We start from the raw sequence: 21,013 nt of genomic DNA, 5'->3' as shown, positions 1-21,013 counted from the left end.
CTGAAAAAAGCTGTACTGGCTGACACAGCTGATAAAAAGGTAGGTAACACATTTCTGCTCCTTCTGCGGTATTTGAGGCTCACTCCAAGTTTTACAAGAGAGTTATTTTTAAATTGTTGCATAACACATGTCTGTCCAATATTTCTTTCCTCAATCAAGCAAAGAAAATGCATTTATTATTCCTGGGAGATTTCTGGTGCTTCTTATCTTGTTTAGAGCCCCAAATAAAGATGCGCACAAGAAGGCAAACATCAGAGAGAAATTATTATCCATGAGATAATGCACAGCCTAATTTACCACATATCTGAGACTGTTTCACCTGCAATAAATTATTTTGCCCAGCAGGAAAAGTCCCATTTGACCTTCATTCTTTTTTTTTATCCTGCAGCTGAAAACTCTGCTACTACTTCTAGGTCACAAGTTCAAATTCCACGCTGGCTGGGAGCGATTAAATATATCAATGCCTAATAGTATCTATTTGGTTAATAATAGGGCAGCTGTTAATGTTCACTTTTTCAGGGACACTTGCATATGGCTAAGTTGTAGTCTACATTTCTGATCTCTCAGTCACCTCCATCGCCACGTTGGAGATGCGAATTCACGGTCCTTGGGGAGTCCCTGGCTGGAGCAGAGCTCATCCCAAAGCCAAGCATCATTCCCCAAATGGGACAGTCCCTCCTTCCTGGCGCTTCCTACACTCTCAAGTTATTTCTTTGAAAGAGGCCATTGGGGGTCACTCGGAGCCATCCCACCCTTCAAAGATAAACCCAGGCTGAAAAATTCCCCTGGGCTGCGCTATCTCAGGATGACAGAACTCTAAAGATTTAAACCCGCCCTTACTACCTTAGTCTTGCATCATACCCGGCCGAGCCAGAACAGGAGCTACAGATTTTGTCAAGTGCCAGCTTTAGTTACAGCGTTACATAAGAAACCGCAACAGCGAAGAATCACAAATCTATCACCACAGCTGGCACCAAATGGCATCTTTGCACAGGCTTAGCAGAAAAGCTGCCTTCTGAATGGGCACAGACTGTCAAATTGTTCTTTCTCTTCTCCAGGGCAGGGCTGAGGCAATTTGGCAGAGGGCGGTAAGGGAAAAAATTGCTCTATCTGTTCTGTGTGTGGGGTCAGGAAGCAGGTTTTATTCTCTCGCAAAGATAACTTGGCACCTTTAATGAAGAAAGCAAGAAAGAAGGAAAGCCATCAGAATGTGGCTTCCAGCTGTCAAGTCCTATCAGCCAAGTGGAGATGTGCAATCCCCGAGAGCGGCAGCACTGCTAGCCTCTAACATTTAATTGTGAGCTCTTTGAAAGAAGGCACCTGGCGTATTTCTTCTGCAAAACGCCCGGCATGCTACTGGCAGCTATAAATAATAACAAGCACTACCTCGGTATTTAGTGGCACAACATACGTGGAGGCGAGATGCAAGAACAGTAGATGGAAAAGAAGCAATTTTCCTCGTCCTGGCTCACCAAGCCCTCGGTGCAGAGCAGGGATTCACACTCCTGTCTGGCACAGGGAGCAGAATTAGCCATCCCCGCTGCCATGCAAGCCAGAGGTGAGGCCACAGTCTTTAGGAAAGGAAAGGACTTACCCAAGGGGGATGTTGGTAAAGAAGACGCTCTTGGGTGGAGGAATCTCCTTCCTACCAGCACTTCACCTCTGTTAGGGTCAGATGAGCCAGCAACCAGTTTCCCGCTGTTAAAAGGGAAGGTCTGCGGCAGCAAATTGTCCTGGATTTTAATGTTCTTTCAGGGGAAATTTCCAGGTTCATTAAGCAGAAACAGAGCAGTCGATATGGGCTGCAGGAGGGAGGAGCTGACAATGCAGCCAAGGCCGGAGAGGGCATTGGAGAGGTGATTCGAGTTCTGGGCAGGTATCTTATTGTGATGAAACAAAGAACATAGAATGTCCTGAGCTGGAAGGAACCGACAAGGATCACTGAGTCCAACTCCTGTCCCTGCGTATACCCCAAAATTCACACCATGTGTCTGAGGACATTGTTGAATCGCTTCTTGAATCCTGTCAGGCTTGGGGTTGTGACATCTCCCTGGGAAAAGATGTGAAGGTGGGAAAGGCGTGAAGATGGATGGCGCTTGCTAGCACATCACCAGCACCTCTGCCCAACTCCGGCTTTGCCAAAACCGACCAGCGGCAGCTACGATACACTCAAAGCTCTTCACCGACATGCAGGGGCTTTAGACAGTGAGAGCACGGTCACCAATCCATCTGGGAAACCAGGGTCAGAGAGGAACAACCGAAACATTTATTCCTTAACCCAAGGACTCTGGATGAAGAACTATGCAAGAACTACAAGTGCTAGAAGTGTACCTGAAATGGGAAATTACAGGGGTAAGAGAAACCCGGTGGGACAGAAGGGTGATTTGCTTCATGGGAAAGCTCAAAATAGCTTTGTCCATGCAGCATTGCAAACTAATGACAGGGAAGCTCTTAGGAATGAGCAAGAAAGCATGAATAAGAGTAAATCTGTTCATGTTGAAGCTTGGTAAAAAGTGTTTTTACTAGAGATGAGCTGTAAACTTTCATATGGATACAGATAGGGATCTCTAATATATTACTAGAGAGAAATAGTACGGAGAATTGTGTAATTATGGGAAAGAAACCTAGATGCAGACTAGAGAACAAATGCTCTTACTAATGGCAAGTCCCTGGTGCTGCTAGGAGTGAGAGCAGGAATCAAACACTTAGGGACTCAATGAGAGATGACACAATTTTGTGCTTCTAGTAGCTGTTAATAGGTTGGATCGAAAGAGAAATTTGGATGGAAATCAAAGTTTGTCTTTCAGTTATCACTTTGAGGTTAACTAACAAACATTTCCCACAAATAAAGATCCAAACATCAAAAGTCCAAGTATCTGCAGACAGCGCAGAATTGGTAAACAGGCCCAGTCAATGCAGAGAAGGACAGAGTTCTAATGTAGAAACGACTAATTTACAGGATGGGATGTCTCAAAATGGTGCATATGTTGGTATAAGACAATGTTATGCACGTAGGATCAAGAAATTCAGAATCAGCTGGGAGCTCTTCACTGCAGGTGAGAAGAAAAGAAGGAGTTGGTTGTTTTTATTCAATTGTAATACAACTGTGAACTGTAAGTGGGATGTATCCACAAAAAAGAAGCATATGAGGTTCTCACACGCATCAAGGCAAGGCATTTCCAGGGTCGTTGGGTAAGTATTCGTGCACAAGAACATCTGGAACACCATATGCATTTCTAAAGCCTTTGGGGAATCCAGATGTGTAGCATGCCAATATCGCACGGACAACCTAGCAGCTCTTGCAAATAAATCTGGGCACGTAAAGTTCTTTCTTCACATTTCAGTCCTATCTCAGATACTCCCCAGTATTTCCTGGCTTATCAAGAGGGGTTTGGCATGGTAACTGTGGAGCAGGGGGAAGCAGAAGATGGTGATAATATGGACTTCAGCTTTTGGTGTTGGGAGAACATCCACCCGGCGATCTGTATCTTGTTTGGGTGGAAATATGGTGTTAATTATCTCCATGACAGATGGATTTGGCAATTCATTTCAGCTGCTTTAGATCATACATTCCTCTGGCTGGTAGACCTTCAGAAAATAGAGAAATAGATCTTCAAGTTGAAGGAAGGAATGCCATAATAAGGACAGATGTTGCCGTGAAATTTTACTGTTGCATTCAGCAGGGACTTAGGTTTACATATCATCATTGTGATATTCATGTTTTTCCAGTCCTGTGTTCAGCCAGGCTTGTGTCATGTAAATGCAGTCTTCCTATTAAGTTCAGGGGCTAAAAGGCACACCAATCATTGCCTGTAATGAATTATTGCTCATTATGAAGGGCCACTGCTGATTCTCCAGCCTCTCTGCTTCTTCATATTTGTAGGAATTTACCAAATTTTTCATATACATCCAGACTAAGAATTATTTTCCATCTCCTTCAACTTCTCTTCACCTGGTGTTTCTGACAAGTCACTTATCATACAGCCTTCTGATTCGATACCAGTAAAAATGACCATATAATGCAAATTTTGAAGCAAATAATTACTTTGGATAAGGTACATGGAACACTAAGGACCCACGAGCAATGCCACAGCACCCCTCCAATTACCTGTAATCTTGATGATGATGATTTCTCAGTCGCTCTGCAATCACTCCACGAAGCCCTAGTGAGATCTGTACTCCACCACCTCCGGTGTGGAGTTATAACACGGTAAATGGCACCAAGTTTATAAGCTTATGACTCTAACAAAATATTTTAAAATATTATACTCACTTAAATAACAACTGCATACGTGTGACAACCAGTCCCCTCCAACTATTACCAAGCAACGTGAAAAGTTTAGCCATAGAATGTGGGTGTAAAACAGCCAAAATTGAGAAGAAAAATATATTCTCTACATGAGAAAATGGAGGTTTTTCTCTCAGTTTCTCCTTTTTTTTAAGTATCAATGCAGTATCTCTAGGTGTCACTTAGGCACTAAAGCCAAGTAGGAATGACTCAGATGAATAGATCACAGGACAGCATACTTGCTTCTCCATCTGCAAAACCAAAACTCATACCAGGGCTTCATGTTGGGATTCTTTCTGAGGCTCAGTCAATGCCTTTGTCTAGAAATAGTCTACAGCTTAACACCACAAAGACGACCTGATCCATCACTGTCCATGAAGTCTGCAAGTTCCTTACAAAGTTTGTGTCAGAAAGGATGGGAAAATTTCCATTTCGAAGAAACTTTTCCAGTTATTTTGACAACTTTCCAAAGCCAACCTCAGCGTGTCTCAGCTTGGCCGGCCCGAGGGGTGAGCATCGATCGCGCCAGCATACCCAGCTGCTCGCCGCTCGCAAATGTGGCTCCTGAGAGTGCAATGGGGAACACGGGCTGCTCACCCCTAACTGTCCCCATGGGACTGACACCCAACTGCACCGGTGACGTGCTCGGAAGAGCTTCTCATTGTGGGCACTCTGTTCTCACTGAGCTCTTAACAAATCAGCAGCTGCTACACACAAATGCAAGAGCAACGATTGCTTTCCAATGGCAGTGACATGAGTGTAAAAGCGCTACAAGGGCAAAACATTTACCACATTCACCATCGTGACCATCTCACACATTACTTCTAGAGAAAAGTCAGTGTGAGACCCTCTAGATAAGAGCACAACCTGAACTTTGGATTCAATGGTGAGCTGAGACTGTGAGATCTGCAGATGAGGCTCCTTATCACCTGCTGCAGTGTGAAGACTCAGCACTTCTGTGCTGCACCTGGCCTGACCTCTTTTTCGTTTGTTTTTGGTTTTTTATTCCCCACTGATTTATTTAGCTTTCCTAGGCTCTGACTCTCATTTTGTATCACAGATACCAGCAATTCCGGCTGATCATACTCACTGGAAGTTAGTGCGTCTTGCCTGGTTTCTGTAAGGTCCAAGGATACAGTCTTGTCCCTTACAAATATTTGTAAGCCTCAGCCTTGAGCCAAGGAGCTGAGATTAAAATTCAGCTTGAGAACAAAAGGTCTGGCATTATTTTGCAATTCTTAATAAAAGGTTTCCACTGTTCTAGTTATTTACTCTCCTCTGTGGAGCACCCAGTGCTGACTAGGCAAGGGCTATCCATTAAAGGCTGCCTCTGCTCTTAGCTTAAAGAGAAGTTCTCTCTCTTTGACGGGAAGAAGGTAAGAGAAATTAATTCTTCTTTCAGCATCGCCACACCTGGGAAAAGGATCTTGCTCACAGATAACAGTGCAAGCAAATATTTTCTTTGGGCGAAAACGAGAAAGTGAAGATCAAGGTCAGAGGAGGCAAGAGTAAAGATATGTGGCTGCCTTCAAAATAACCTTCCATAGAACATGTGGGGGTGTCATTTTATTTAATATGGAAAACGTGCAAAGGCATAAAGGAGAGGTAACAGGCTTGGGGCTCACAGAGGGATAAAGGGGCTGCACAGGCTGGCTGCACAGATATGCTGAATTCCAGCTGTACAGAATGAGACAAGCAGGCAGATGAGAAGAGAATGCTTTTACCTCTGCATTTATAAATAAATACACACAGGAGCATAGCCCAGCACCTCTGTCCCTGACCTCCCTGAATCATCTTCCCTTCTTTCTTGCTTACGGAGTACAAGGACCGCAGCTCCTCTTTGCACAAGGTGCTAATGGACAACTCATCTTGCCTTTGCCTCTCCCACATCACCACAACCCCACGCAGAGTTTGCTGCATCCCCAGGTGTGGTCCAGCAGCAGCCTGGACACAGAGCATCAGACAACGATGCTGCATGACCCCCTCCCCTCACCAGAGGACACGGATCAGTGCTGTGCACCCCACTTTTCAAAATTTCCAACACATGCTGAAGTCTTGAATCAAAACCAACCACCCGTTTCTGTCAAATGATCACAGGTAGAGCCCAGCAGGGCTAACACAAATTTTATGTCTGATTTTCAGCTGGCTCTGTCACTAGACAAGACATACGGACAGGTACAGTAATGTTACCCCTTGTGATTTAATCAGTGACGCACAGGAAAATTGTCACTAATCCCTGGCTACAGATTTAGTTATTAGAGCACCCTTTCATTTCAGATGTTCAGATGGCTGTAAGCTAAAATTGACCCGCAAAATCATAATAAAAGACAAAGGAATAGAGCTGAGAATACAAGTGATGTTTTGGGCATGTCTTTTTTTTTCTTTCACGTTTCGTTATGAACTCCAAACTGGACCTGTTTCTGTGGGAACTCGTGCTAAGGTATGCAAATATTTCAAACCAAACCAGTCCTATTTTCCAACGAGAGTGGGCCAGGTTTCAGGCAAAGATGCTTTCACAGCAAAACCATGGGAAAATTCACCATTTTCCATATTTCCAATATGCCAGTTTTCACCTCCTTTTAAGTGCCAGCAATTGTTGGAACAAGGCTACAACCCAAGAAAATACTTAAGCACATGCTTAACTTTCAGCACATGAATAACATCAGTGGTGTCCTGGGCTTTGTTTTTATATTCACTATTGTTAGTAACCTTGCATTTTTAAATCTGTAGGGACAATTTGCATCTTCTGAGCTGCATAATTGGGCAATGAAGGGGATGGTAGCTCATGATTACTGAATTGTTAATTAATCATTTTTATTATATTTAAATATGCTTTAGAAGACCATAATGATGTATGCTTCCTTGATATTAGCTGTACTAATTAGATCATCTTTTCTAAATTAGAGTGCAGTTTTCTTAGCAGGTTTCCTTTTATCTGGTGTTCATTTTTCAAAAGAGCTTCATGTTGTTCCTACAGATGAGTGAATCATTTCCAGGGAATCATGTTATGCAAAAGATGTTTTTCTTGCTGCTGTAGAATGCCCATGGAGACCATGGATCTCCTTGCAATCATTAAATATTTTGAAGTTGGACTTTTCCTCAACAATCATGTGTTGATGAGCACAACTGCATCTGGGATGAAACTCAGTTCCTACCACAAACTAGAGTATTTGCTGTATTTACTATGTTAGAACAATCCTGTTCCAACAAAATTTGTTTCAGTGGCACATGAAAGTAAAAAAATGAAAGTAACTGAAATACGTGTGTATACCTGAACATGCAAGCGTATTTTTTTTGCATTCTTTCTTTAGCAGAAAATTGGTGCACCAGCACTGAAACCATTCTGTCTCCGCCACCAGAATGTTACTTTCAAATGACTTCTAAGAAAATGATGACCGTATTATTCAGAGGTCCTCATATAGGTTATCTTAAACATTTAATTTATCACAGCTCAGGTAGTTTGCTATATCCATTCTGGTTAAGGAAAGTCTGAATTTCACATCTCTGTACAACTACCCCAGAAATTTCTCAAAATCTACCTGTGAAATCTCAGGCAATTTCACCTGAGTGTGACGCTCCTTGTTCCAGAGGGAAACTTTGAGAAGACCCTCTCTTGGTGATACTTGGTACATCAATGTCATTCAAAATCCTAACAATCGTGATGTGGGACATTAACAGGATGAGAAGAACACGTTATTGTTTTCCTCTGAACAAGTATATTCAGCTCTCAGGAAAGCAGCACTTACGTGTCGACGAATCTCCTGCTGAGGTTTGAGATAACAACTGGAGATCCAGACTGGAAAGGAGGGTCCCGAACCACTTTGTACTGGATGGGTTTGCAGTCCGCGCACAGCGTGCTGTGTGGCACGGAACTCAGCATGGCAGCATCGATTTCCAGGTGCTCATCCAGAGTGTAGATCTGGATCCCATACACCTCCTCGCCCACTTGTCCTGCATCCAGCTTTATGGTCAACGGGATGTCACAGAAGACGTTCTGCGGCCCGAGAGAAATGTTCTTCCCGCTGACGGTGAGCAGCTTGATGTCGTTCACCGCTCCACTGGAGTCCCAGTCTGGGGAAACAAATGTCACCCAGACAGTGAGGGACTCTGGAGTCAGCGGGTAACGGAACTCCAGCTGCAGGTAGCAGCCCTGGGGCTCGGGACAGGCTGGCGGCACCGTGTGTTGGTTGACTGCCGAGTTGGGACTCCACGTCCTGACGCTGGATTTACAAGGCTGCTCAACGTCAGGGTGCCCTGAAAGAAAGAAGGAAGCAAAGACAGGGCACAAAACAAGTTAGAGAGCATGGGTAACCACTTGCATCAGTGTTGAAAGAAAAACTAGTGGCAGGAGAGCATATCTGTCCAGGAGCAGAAGAGGTGTGGCCAGCGTGGAGAGGAGGAACATAACATTAACGTCTCCTGGCTGGTTGAAAGATGCAAACCCAGTTTAAGTGCCCAGCTGGACTGGATACCAAACAACACACATGGGGCCAGTGTGTCTGGTCCTGTATTTCCTATTCTAGTGCCTTCCCCTGTGCCAAACGATATTTTCTACCCCTTCCACTTGCTTCTTTACCCAATAAACAGAGTCACTCGGCCTTCAGTTCACCTCTGTGCTCCTGCTTACTCGCTCGCTTGTCGCTCTAAAATACAACCTTTTTCTTTTGTCTTTAACAACGACAATGAAAAGAGCCTTTGTTGATTCCAAGAAGCTGTTGAGGGGCAACTCCTGTGCCATTTCCAGGCTCATCTAGCATGTTGTGTAAGACCCCTTTTCTTGGAGGCACATGGAGCACAGGTCTGAGCTGGCTCTTTGTGCTCGTTATGATGAAACAACAGGCACTTGTACTTTTACATTTCTCACCGTTGGCTACGTTTGGCTACATGGGAGGTAGTACTAAAAACTAATGAAAGCCACAACGCTCGCTGGGTTCCCAAGTACTATGGTAACATTACAATTTGGCACGAAGTCATAGACTGCAAGATCCAGAGAGGTCAGATGGGTGGAACAGTTGGTAACAGAATCCAGTGAGAGCTATAAATTCCCTCTTCCTTCCCAAGTAATCACACGAAAAGGGAGCAAGCAGGACAGGGAGAAGACAAAGTACAAGAAAGAAGAAAGGGAAAAGTGAAAATAAGGAAAGGTAAGAAGAGGAGAGAAGAAGGCAGAGGAAAAAAAGCAGGGAGCACAGCTGTTTGCAACTGAGGAGGAAAGCAAGATAAAGCACTGGGCAAAGATGAACAAACAGGACATCACTTCTAATTTAAAGAGAAAAGGGCAATGTGTGAAGGTTATTCTTATTGTCTGTGATCCAATGAAGCGTTAGAAATGTGCCTGTTTTGTCAAGGATAAACAGCACAGGGAATTCTCCTGTTCATACCAAATGAACCCAGATGCAGAATAGATTTCCTGGCATCTCGGCCAGTCCTCCCTACGATCCAACACAATTGTCCTGCAGATGCACAACTCCTAACGCTTCTCCCTCGCCCGCACACGACCCACACCCTCCTCTTCTCCTCATACACCACCAAGCAGCAGGAACACCACTAACTTCGGCGTCTGGAGAGACCACAGAGTGATATATTTTGAAGAAAGCCAGAGTTCCATTTAACACGCTCAAATTTTTTCGCCCTGGCAAGCTCGCAAGTACTGCCTATAATCATTTTGAGTGGCGAATAGCCTGTTCTACTCACGTTATCTCAACATTCGCTGCTGTCCTCATGTGCTTGGCCAGGCCCTCCGATGGCTTTGATTCACAGCAAACTCCTGACTATAGCCCTAAGAAGGTGGGTTTTAACCCTAGTATTTCATAGGGCTTTGGAAAGATTTGTGAATCTTATCGCTGCCATCTCGCAGATAGGAAAATCGAGTCGATTAATGGCTCGCAGCCTAGTACGTGATCAAATGTGGCCTCCACTTGGGTTCCTGCAAATTCACCTCTGTCAGTTCGAAGACTCTCTAATACTTAAAGAGTGAATAAACCTACATATTTTGCAAGACCAGGGTGTGATCCCATGTGTTAGATGAACTGAACTCAGCCTCCAGGGAGTTTAATACAGATCATTACCCCATTCTGAGTGAGAACAGAACTACTTGGAAAAATGGGAGCCTTGCATAGACTAAAAACTTCAATGATGTTGAGATAAAGAGAACCTTTCTTAAATATCATCAAAGAATTAGACCTGGGTAATACAACATCGTGTCTTGCCCGACACAAACCAAATGTGAATGTGAGGTCTGTGAGAAGTCAAATCCCATCTCCTGGTTAGAGAGGGATGGTAGGATGGGAGGAAGCCTTCCCCAAAAACGTTGGCCACCGCCACAGCCTGATGTGGCATCACAAGCCTTCATCACGCAGTTAAGCTAAGTTGCTGGGAGCAGACACCGTGTCCCTCCGTCGTCCCAGAGACCTGATAAGCTTGTACAGGGAGGGCAGTTGGGGCTGGTGGCCTCTCGGGATGCAGCTGCTGTCACAGCTACAGCTCACCTGCCACATTTCTGACTTGGTCAAGACAAAGGCACCGTCCAGTGGGACTCTAAGTCCCAACTGAGAAAGCTCCACTTGCAAACAAGAATTAATCGCTCTCAAGTGAAATATTGGCCACTGGGAAAGGCACTAGAGCAGCATAGTGCAGCAAAATTTTTATTATCTTCTCACACTTTTCTAGTCAGCAGTGAGCAAGGCAGTAGGAACTGACCAATATATACATATATTGCACAGTAAGTGAAGGTCCTTACTTGGGTTTGAGCCAAAATTACCTTTCACATACAAAAAACCCCTTTGACTGAGTTGTAGAGGTGCTGCAAGGCTTGTTTACGTAGCTGGTGTTGCTGGTGAGAATCCAGGTAGGTTATAGAACTTTACAGAACTTTAGGTGGAGACTAAATCAGAGCTGCCTGATCTCCAGTGCCTTCCCATGGCTGCTGCTGAGGAGGAAACAGCCACTCACACAAGGGGCACAACTGGCTGAGAAAGAATCACAAGATATCTCATCCCGGACACACGCAGGGGACTCGGCAGGACACAGTCCCCACAGCTGTTTTTAATAGGCACAGCTCAACACGTAGTGCAGACCACATGGTGTCACCTACCTGGGGTAACTGTGCAGCACAACAATGCTGTGAGACCTCAGGAAAATGACATCAGACCCACCAGGTTCAGAGCTGCTTCAGAGACACGTGAGAAATGTGGTTTTCTGCTAAGAAGCTGGATAAGCACTACGAAACATTTTCCATGAGTGTCGTCTCAAATTTTAAAACTAGTTCATTTTGGCCACGCTTAGGCTTCTTTTTTATTCACTTTCCATGAACATTCAAGCAGTGGAGATTTACACACACATGAACGCTTACAGAAAGTGAATTTAAAGCTTGCATGCTTGAGTACTCACAGATAGACAATTAAAGAAGCCAGACAATGATCTAACTGTGCTATTTGTAACTCAGACCAAGTGCAAATAGGCAGAGATCCTGAATGTCAGGGTGTGCGGTAGTGATGACAGAAAATGACAGAGCAACAAATACCATACACTTGGTATATTTTCTACCCTGAAGTGGAGACAATTTACTAACGTAGTAAGAGGATAGGATTCCCAAATTTTCTTTCCACAGCAATGGCACGACAGCAATTGACTGGGACAGATAAGGATCAGTCTGCACCCTTCGTAGTTAAGAACATGCAGGCACACACTGTAAGAAGAGGAAATTAAATGCAAAATGCAGCTGAGTAATAAATCTTAGAGTAGCTTTAGTTTCTCTAGGAATGATGCCGCTGGCAAGACGTGTGAGATCTAGAAGTTTTCAAATCAGAGCTCATTGGATGAATTTTGACAGAACTGCGTATCTCAATGGAATATGAAGTTCTTTCAAAATCAAAACACTTTGTAAAATTGAGTTGATTTAGCCAATTTTTTTTCTGGAATAGAAAATGGGAAGAAAGTTCTAACAATATTGGAACATTGTGTTTTGACATTTTTGGAAGAAATAATTTCACTTTTGCACTTTGAAACACTTTTCATTTTTTTTATTAGAAGTTGCTTTTGCCCTCGATTTTATACTAAAAGTGGTTATTTTCAAATGTTATAATTTAACAAAAGTTCATGAAAGAAGATTTATATGAGCTAAACAAAACATTTTGGCCAGTCTCAAACACTTTTTGTTTTTAATTTTCCTTCATGGAGAATTTCTAAAGTTTCAGGTTTTGTTCCAAACGAAACAAGGTTTCGAAGTCTCGTAATCCTTGGCTAAGTGGAAATTCCATCTTCCACCTTGCACTACTACTGCAAGCGATCCAAACTTGGCTACTCCTGTTTACTTGACAATCCAGTTACACTTGTAGCTGGAGCTCTTGAACGTCCACCCAAGGGGCAGGTGGCTCTGCATGGTGCCTGACAACCTGGCCCTTGCGTGTCCAAACTTTGGGGGTGGGTTGGAGTGAACCACAACCCCTGTTAGGTCCCCATCCTGGTTGCTTGGGGCAGAGGACTTTTAGCCCACATGTTTTGTCCCACCACACAACAAGGATGCATCTTGCTACACATGCTGACCTTAGGACAAAGGAGGGCTCCTGGGTGTCAGCGCTGCATAGATCACCATTAGCTCACAAATAATCCTGCTTTTAGAATAACTCCCACACAATCTAGCTGCAGAACAGAGAAGCCCTTAGTGTAAGAAGGTATTTGTATAACGAGTTTGTAAAATCCAGGGATTGGCCTTTGAGTTCAATGAGCCCACCTGCACGTTTACGGTGAAATCTGGGCCCAGAGTGTGCTGCTCCCGAAGGAACAGCTCATGACGGACAACTAAAATAATATTCTGCTCTTTCCAAGCCATAATTTGTGATTATTGACCTTTGCCTGGTATAATCTTACGTGTGTTCTACCACATCCACCTACTTACATAATGGAAAGTACATATGGAGGAGTTAACAATGAAGATCTAATGGCATCATACAACAGCTCTGCAGACTGTTCTCTCTCCAACATGCTCAAAGAGAAGTACAGTTCACAAAACACCCTTAACTAGACTGGGCTTGATGTAGTCGCCTGTGTTCATGCTGCAGAGTACTTGCCAAAGGGCAATCTCTGCTCCTTCCAGTTTGTCTGCTGGTGCAGCCTGTCACGATTCAGGGTAAGCAAAGGCAGCTGAAATTGGGCCCAAAGAAATAACATGTAATTCTTTACTTTTGGAGCAGGAGTGGAAGGAGCAAACAGCTTCCCTGAAGAATTCATCTGTAAGATGGGAATGGTGAGCGCTTCTTGGCACTCTGCTGCTTTCTGAAATTCAGGTTCAGCTCCCAAAATTCATTTAATTCATGGGCAGGGTCAGGACCCGGGGGCCAAATCACAGGTATTCCAGCCAGTGCCGTTACTTTGGAGCACAGTGTATTCATATGTCCTCTAGTTTTGTTCATGTTACATACAGGTATAATCACTCTCTCTCAGATTTTCCCACTTTTGTTGTGGCTGTCCTTTAGCTCTGGCCCAACCTCTCCCCACCACGGCTTTGTCCCCAACTCTGTGACTCACCTTCTGCTTCCCGCGGGCTCCAGTGCCCCGAGGGATCGCAGGGCATGGGGGACGAGGCGCTGAAGGCGTATTGCACCAGGACTCTTCCTTCTGCACACAGATCACACGCTGATCCCACTTCTCTAGGAGGCCAGGAAAACAGGAAAACACACCAACTTAGTAACAGCTGAGTGAGCTGCTTAGTCAACAATATTAAGAGCAATAAGACTTAGAACTGGTTCCCCTTAACCCTCTTTACTGACAGTACTAATAAGAGTGGTTTTTGACACTGATATTCTGTAGGTTTGGCCTAAGGGGCTGCCTAGACAGCATCTGTGGATCTGCCATGCAACACAAAACAGCAGCAACCTGTGAAATCACGCTCAGCTCTATTTCTTTTTCCCTGCACTACAACTGAATCAAACCCTGACAAAAGGAAATACGTGTTGCTTAGTGGTTAGAGCAGAAAAACCAGCCTCAGGAGCTTTCAGATCTGTTTCTGCTCCCACTATGGATTTATTGCTTGAACCTGTAGTATCTTCAAGATTGTGAAGGTCTTGGGCTTACTGGTGATTAGAGGAGAGGGTGAAGTCCCAGTTTCTGAGAACATCAGACAGAGCTGCTCTGCAAAGCACAGCTTTGCTAAGTTTGCAAGGACCTGCTGTTGGAGGTGTATCACAGCCCAGATCATTATGAGCCTGGAAAAGGGGTGGGTTATGAACACTCAGAAAAGAACATGCCCAGAATCTTCTTCAGAGGGGAAGCTGGATTTGACACCTGGTGGCTTTGGCACCAGCGGATGGGTCTTTCTGAACTGCAACAGCTTAGGGCTTCACGCCATCAGATGGCAGGACATGGCATTAAGAAAGACACTTCACTCCCCAACGCCAACATTACTTCACCTCCACAATACCTCTAATACCAGCTACCATCAATAGAGTACTATCAGCAGAAGGGTTTGAACAGGAAAACCCACTTAAACACCGATTCATAAATAGTTTTACTAATACATTCACAAGATCAGGGTTAAAGCTAATGTAGAATGGAGTAACTCTAATGTTTTCCATAACATTAAGCTGATTTTATATCAGCTGAGGATGCAGCTCACACAGTTCATCCCTACATTCCTTGGATGACAAAATTTGCAACTGTGTATGACCTAGAATGTGTGGTTATTCATCCCAGTAAGTTGCTTATTATTCAGAATTCATTGTTCTGCTTTAAGGAACAATGATCAGTCAAAATGAAAGGAAAAAATTAATGATATTAATGATTAAATGCTCCTAGGAAAGAAGTTTTAGGCGTAACACATGGTAGTAACACAGTAAGTATGGACCGAGTCATCAATTATTATAATGAGCTATGCAAATTTTAGCCATTGCTCCATTATTTCAGCACTGCTTTGCGGTGGTTTCTGTGACCCTCAAGCACAAGTTCTTTTGCATCCTCCACAAGGATATCGGGATGGTAAATTTACTCTCCCAGCCCTCCCGGTCTGTGCGATCTCTTTTCCCTCTGGTGGTAGGAACGACCCACAGCTTCGCATCTCCTATTTGTTGACAGGGATCTATTGGAAACTCAACTTTCTGTTGGCTTAATTAGGTGGATGCAGGGATTGTCAACAGGGGAACCTAGAATGAAATTTGTGGTACAACTTGTACCATATTTCAACACAGCCCACGGCCATATTGATGATACCATATTGCAAGGGATGCACCTGCTGAAAAGATATGAAGAATAAAACGTGGCAAAGGAGTAGAACAGAGAAAAGGGAGGCAGAGGTGTCCTCCTCTTCCTCTCACAATCTGTAATGCTGGTAATGAACAAACTTGGGCATGTTGGGAATAACTTCTCTCTGTCTCGCTTCACCCACCGATACTATTGGTATGACACTGCCTCCCTATTTAATTTCTCAGCTATTTAGCAGTGGTTTAAGTGTCTAACTCAGCTTGCCTAAATAATACATGCAAAAAAATTCAAGAATCCAGAATAGAAGGTACTGAGAAATCAAAACGTAGAATTATTATTGTGCAGTTGTTTTTCAGAGACCCATCCAACAACAGTCAGGATAGAAGACGCTGCAATAATAATCTTTCAGTTTCTTTATAAAGAGACTCCTGCATTAGCACTTGGTCCTGGATGAGGACAGGGCTTTGCAAGCCAAGTTTCCACAATTAGGACTGCTTTTTACTCAAATTAGCAGCTATACAATTTCATCACAGGCTGCCATGGTGGAAAAAAAACTTACGGACAAACATTTCCTTTTAGCAGCAAGGACTTGGAGGTAAGAGAAATCACAAGGAGCATCATGTGGGAAAGGCTATGAGCAAACTTTCTCTTTTTACTTTTCCAATTTGGGAGCCAAACTCAACCCTGATGTAACTCCAGTGGCTGAAGGGAGTTACGCAGGGACTGACTCCTGGGTTAAAGTTTTTGGTTTGCGGACTCTCACACACAAATCTTACAAACAGCCATGAATGTCAAAACTAATTATGGAATCACATTTACAGGCTTATGAAAACCTGAGCCAGATCCTTACACCTTATGCAGTCGCTGACATCAAGACAAAATGAGAGCAAATTGGCTCAAAACTATTAATGAGGAATGATAGCATATCTAACACCTTATACACCGGTGCACATGACTTCCCAAAGTGAAGGGTAATGGAAAATCACGACTTCTGTTTTCTAATAAGCCAAGTACTGGGGAAATTCCAGTTTATGAAGTTCAGAACTCAGGAGGAATTCATTCCTACAGCATGAAATTCCAGTGAAGTGGATTCAAAACCTAAAGATTGCTGGTGAAAACCAGACAGTTTTCTTAGGGCCAGCACCAGCTCAGTGGGCAACCAAAAACCAGTAAAAACCTGTCATCCCTTTCAGTAAAGAGCGCCTGTTTTCAGACTAAATTACATCTGCTTACTTGAAATTCAGAATTGGTGCTCTCCCCTCAAAGACACCGGAAGTTTCCAGCAAGGTTTAAGCAAGCAATTATCAAGCCCAGCCATCTAGATCTGGGACACCATCCTGACCAAAATATTTGCTTGCTCAGAATGAGATAGGATCAGATTCATGGAAATTAATGCAGTCACCTCAATGAAAACTTGGAAGAGCAGATGCATTCAAAGTTTTCTGCCCAAGCAGAATTTGCTGCAGAGCCCTATTACAATAACTGTTTACATCCTGCCTACGCACATCAACCAGGAGGCGCATGAATGGATGCTTAGCGACAGCAGATGAACGCATCTAATAGATGCAGCCAGGAAATGAATAGAGTTTTTTCTTTTTCTCACTTGTTTTCACTTGTTTTGTTGTATCTATTATTATTTTATTATTACATGCGCATGTGATATTTTTCATGCCCTTTTAAAATGAGAGGATGGACTTGTGTAAGAATTCCAATCCCACGTGTAGTAGCTACAAGAAGAAATGCTGGTTCTTGATACATGTGATTATTAGAGATGTTTAGAAACTCAACCAGCTGCTGGAGTTTAGGGTCAAGCACATGTTGGCAAATTTATGTGCAGGTAAATGACTGTCTAGAGCCATATAGCAACCATCAATTAAACACACTAAATAGCTAAGGAGAGTCTGTCAGGAAGAAGATTTTACTTCTGTGCAGAGCTCACGTAGCTCTCTTGCCAAGGTGTGAGGACACAGGACAGCCAACCCCAAATGTACAAGAACTATGAGTTGGCATTACTCTCTGTCCCCAAACCCACATAATTAATCACGTAACTCCTAGCACTGAGGGCCTAAAAGAAAAGCACCTGTGACAAGGTTGCATCGAAGCAGGAAAAAGGCACATGGCCTTCCATGCTTTATCTCCCTCCCGCCGCAGACCTGCCGGGACCTCACCCACAGATGCTGCCAGCCCAGCTTCGGATTTTTAAACACAAGGCTAAACTTTCCCTTCCTGACTTCCATTAAGCAGAGGTCGCTGCCTATGCACAGCTCTAGAGAAGAAAAGGGACATAAAAGTATTGTAATTTGGATTGGGAGTGAGCTGGTGAAGTGAAACTCTTCACGTACTCCATTTACAGCACTGCTCACAGTGCTAGAATATGGAAGCTGGACCCAGTTTTGCCCCAAACCAGAGCAGAGGTGTGTTCCAGGACCACACCTAGTATGAACCAACTGCTGGTGCCATGGGCCAGGCTGGAGGGGGCTGGAACAACCCCCCCAAAACCCCGACAGCGTTGACGTCAGGTCTTCATTAACAACTTGTTTTGCGCTAGAGATCTACTTATATTGGGCCACAATACTTGCTAATGTAGCCAGAGCCATTCATCCTTTTAAGGCCCTTTTACACTGTCAAAACAGCATGGAAGGGGCCTCTGTGCATTAGAAACCAGGCCCAAGGCACTCGGCAGTTGAGTATCAGTCTTCTGTTTTTTACATGAATAGTCCCATTGAAGTGAATGAGTTTATTCATTCAAGTGAGGCAAGTAAAATTTGGGCCATGGTGTGCACTTTGTGTAAAAATATCTGCAAAGATTTACAGTATTCCCACACACAGATAAGATTATCCTTGGCCAATTTTACCTCCTACTTGTCTTGCACAGTGACCCAATTTTACAAATTGATACAGGCATGAATCTCTAACCGAGCAGCGCTGGACATATCGGTGCTAGAAGCTCAGCACATGAGCTTTTCCAGTATTAGTCACTCTAATACTACTATCATCCTTGTTTTGATTAATTTATCAGAAAACTGGGCATGTTTCAGACAGGATCACTTATATATTTCTGTGGCATTTTTAAATAGTCACAGTAACATTTCTGGATCTGTTAGCATTGGGAATCTCATTTTAACAAGGAATTGGACTCAAAGTATTTGGGGCTGTGTCTTTAAATCTCTTCAGTGATACTGAGCACACAGATTTGAAAACCCTAAGGACTTTTTTCTTCCTAGAAAATCACTATTTATTTAACATATGATAACTCTGTTATGAAATTTTATATTAAGCAGGCTACCCACTGTATGTTATTTAAGAAGCAACTAACTAGCGGTTATTAAGAACATATTGATTGAGTTATAAGAAATATGTAATAAAGACATATTTGGTTACATAAAAATTAACTCTGCATCAATGTGTTTTAAGGGGCAGATGGTATTTATTTAAAACACAATAAGTATCTTCAGAAATCTAAATTAAATTGGAGAAACTTAATTTACCTAAAAATGATTATAGGCTAAAAAATTCTGAATTAATTTTCAGAACTCCACATAAGTCTCTTTCACACATAGGGAATAAAAGGATTCAGTTGCAAAACTGCAATTAAAGCAAACACCGCTCAGAGCACAAAACCTCTCTTTATCAACTCCTGATACAATTTGATTGCCCTCCCTGTATTCATCTGCAATAAAGTTGGAAAACCTCATCGGAGCAGAAAATAACAGCTCTCTGCCTACTCAAATGAAGTGCAAGCTGGCCAGTGAAATGGGCAGGGTGTCCTCGCAGCGCTGGAACGAGTTCTGGAGGCAGCGGCTCTCAAGGTGCTCTCCCCGAGCACAGCAGCAGCGCTGAGACAGCACTTTGGGCGCTAATGTGCTTGTAAATTTGGCCTCCCGTGGTACGTACTGCTACAGCCCTGAAGGACACGCGAAGTTTGTTCTTTACAAAATAACAAAGCAAAAAGCGGTGGAGAAGTGCAAACAGGGAAGGGGAGTTAACGGCAATGTGAGAAGGTCAGTCATTCAGGGAATTGTCTGCTAGGGCTCCCTTTGCTCCTACAGCCCATCCAAGAGTATTTAGACTAACTACCCAGTTGCTCATGAACTGCTATGTGGTGCAACTCTTGTCCAGAACCCTACACTCATTTAATTTTTATTGATACCACGTAGCTGCATGCCTGTGACACACAGACTCTGACCTACGCGCTCTACTCGGGGTGCAGCAAGGTGACACCTGCACAATAAATCCTCAGGGGTTTGGGTGTTTGATTCAGCTCCCATCTCAGACCTGCAGCTCAGGGAAGAGGCAACACTTGTCCCCTGGCCCTGCCACCTCCCTGCCCTGCGAGATTCCACTGCTCAGGACCTCTGTGTTGTCACGGGAGGAGGAACAAGATTCCCCATGTTCTTGGAAAAGAAACGTGCAAGAGGAGGAGGGGGAACGTGCAGGCAGAGCCGAAGCCCACAGGTATTTGTGAGGAGCGGTAACAGCAGGAATCACAGGGCTGAAATCGTTGATTGAAAATTCTTCCCATAACGTATGGAAAAAGATTTGCCCTTTACATAGCAAATCAATGGCCCTCAACCGAGTGCTACAGGCTGAGAAAGGAAGAGCAGAAAACAGATCAATAACCTTCTCAATAGGAACCAATTTAAGAAAGAGCCTTAACCCAGCCTGAGCACAGCATATGATAAAGCTGCGTTCCTGGAGAGGGGCCTCTGTTTTTTCCCCTATTTCTTCCCTTCCCGTTCAATTCCATGCAAGAGTACAGAGCAGCGCGTGGTCACCTTTCGAAGAAGTGCCCATCGATGGGTGGAAACCACTCCAGGGTGACAGAGGTGGAGGTCCGAGCCACAATCTGGGGGGCAATCGCAACAGGAGCCGGTTTCTTCGTGGACTGCCAGCTCTGATAGACGAGGTCCAAGTAGCAGTGCATCCTGGCCACTTGGTTGGGCGTGAAGGAGTTGGTGCAATCATCATCTGGAATTGAAACAGAAGCCACATCAATGACACAGGAGATAAGGTAGGAGCAAGAGGGAGAATTACGATGTGGTGAACGGCAGCTTCTTGCAAGAGCCGGGATGGGTTCTTACAGCACACTAAAGTTAATGGCCTGTGAACAAATGAGTGCAGTCATCACTTGTGGAGGTAGGGGAAAGGAAACAAAAGTTAAAAAGGAAAAAATAAATCCATAAATCTTCTCTCTCTCTGGTCTGGGATACATATGAAGCACCTAGAGATCATCCCAAGACGAGAGAGACACGTGGAGGTGAAGAAACAGAAAGCCGCAGTGCAGCACCTTCTGGTCAGAATTGGGGCTACCAGTGGATCTCTGGGCTTAGAAGAATTTCATGTCTAAAGGAATATCTCAGAGACGATAAAAGGGCAAGAGATGGCTACTGTTCAGAAAAAGCATTGCCTGAGATTCAGGCAAACAGTGTGCAACAGACTTTAACACATTTCTTAGCTTAAAAGAACACAGAACTTTAAAAACACATAATTTTTTCAAGTCCTTAAATTTTCTAATGAATAAAAATATTCTGA

General features: G+C 43.8%; 1 protein-coding gene across 1 annotated transcript in view; it reads right to left on the bottom strand.

Moving 5' to 3' along the window:
• PAPPA (pappalysin 1) overlaps positions 1–21,013 on the bottom strand; it is a 174,290-nt gene that overhangs the window by 94,033 nt on the left and 59,244 nt on the right. The window contains exons 5-7 of the mRNA XM_082067857.1: positions 20,257–20,449; positions 13,814–13,935; positions 8,035–8,542 (exon numbers count right to left, since the gene is read on the bottom strand). Coding sequence (XP_081923983.1) covers positions 8,035–8,542; positions 13,814–13,935; positions 20,257–20,449 — 823 coding nt within the window. The remainder of the gene's footprint in view (positions 1–8,034; positions 8,543–13,813; positions 13,936–20,256; positions 20,450–21,013) is intronic.

Source organism: Streptopelia decaocto, assembly GCF_964273445.1.
Source record: "Streptopelia decaocto genome assembly, chromosome: 17".
Classification (NCBI taxonomy): Eukaryota; Metazoa; Chordata; class Aves; order Columbiformes; family Columbidae; genus Streptopelia; species Streptopelia decaocto.
Note: the sequence above shows the minus strand (reverse complement) of the source record. Positions and strands in the feature narration are given on the sequence as shown.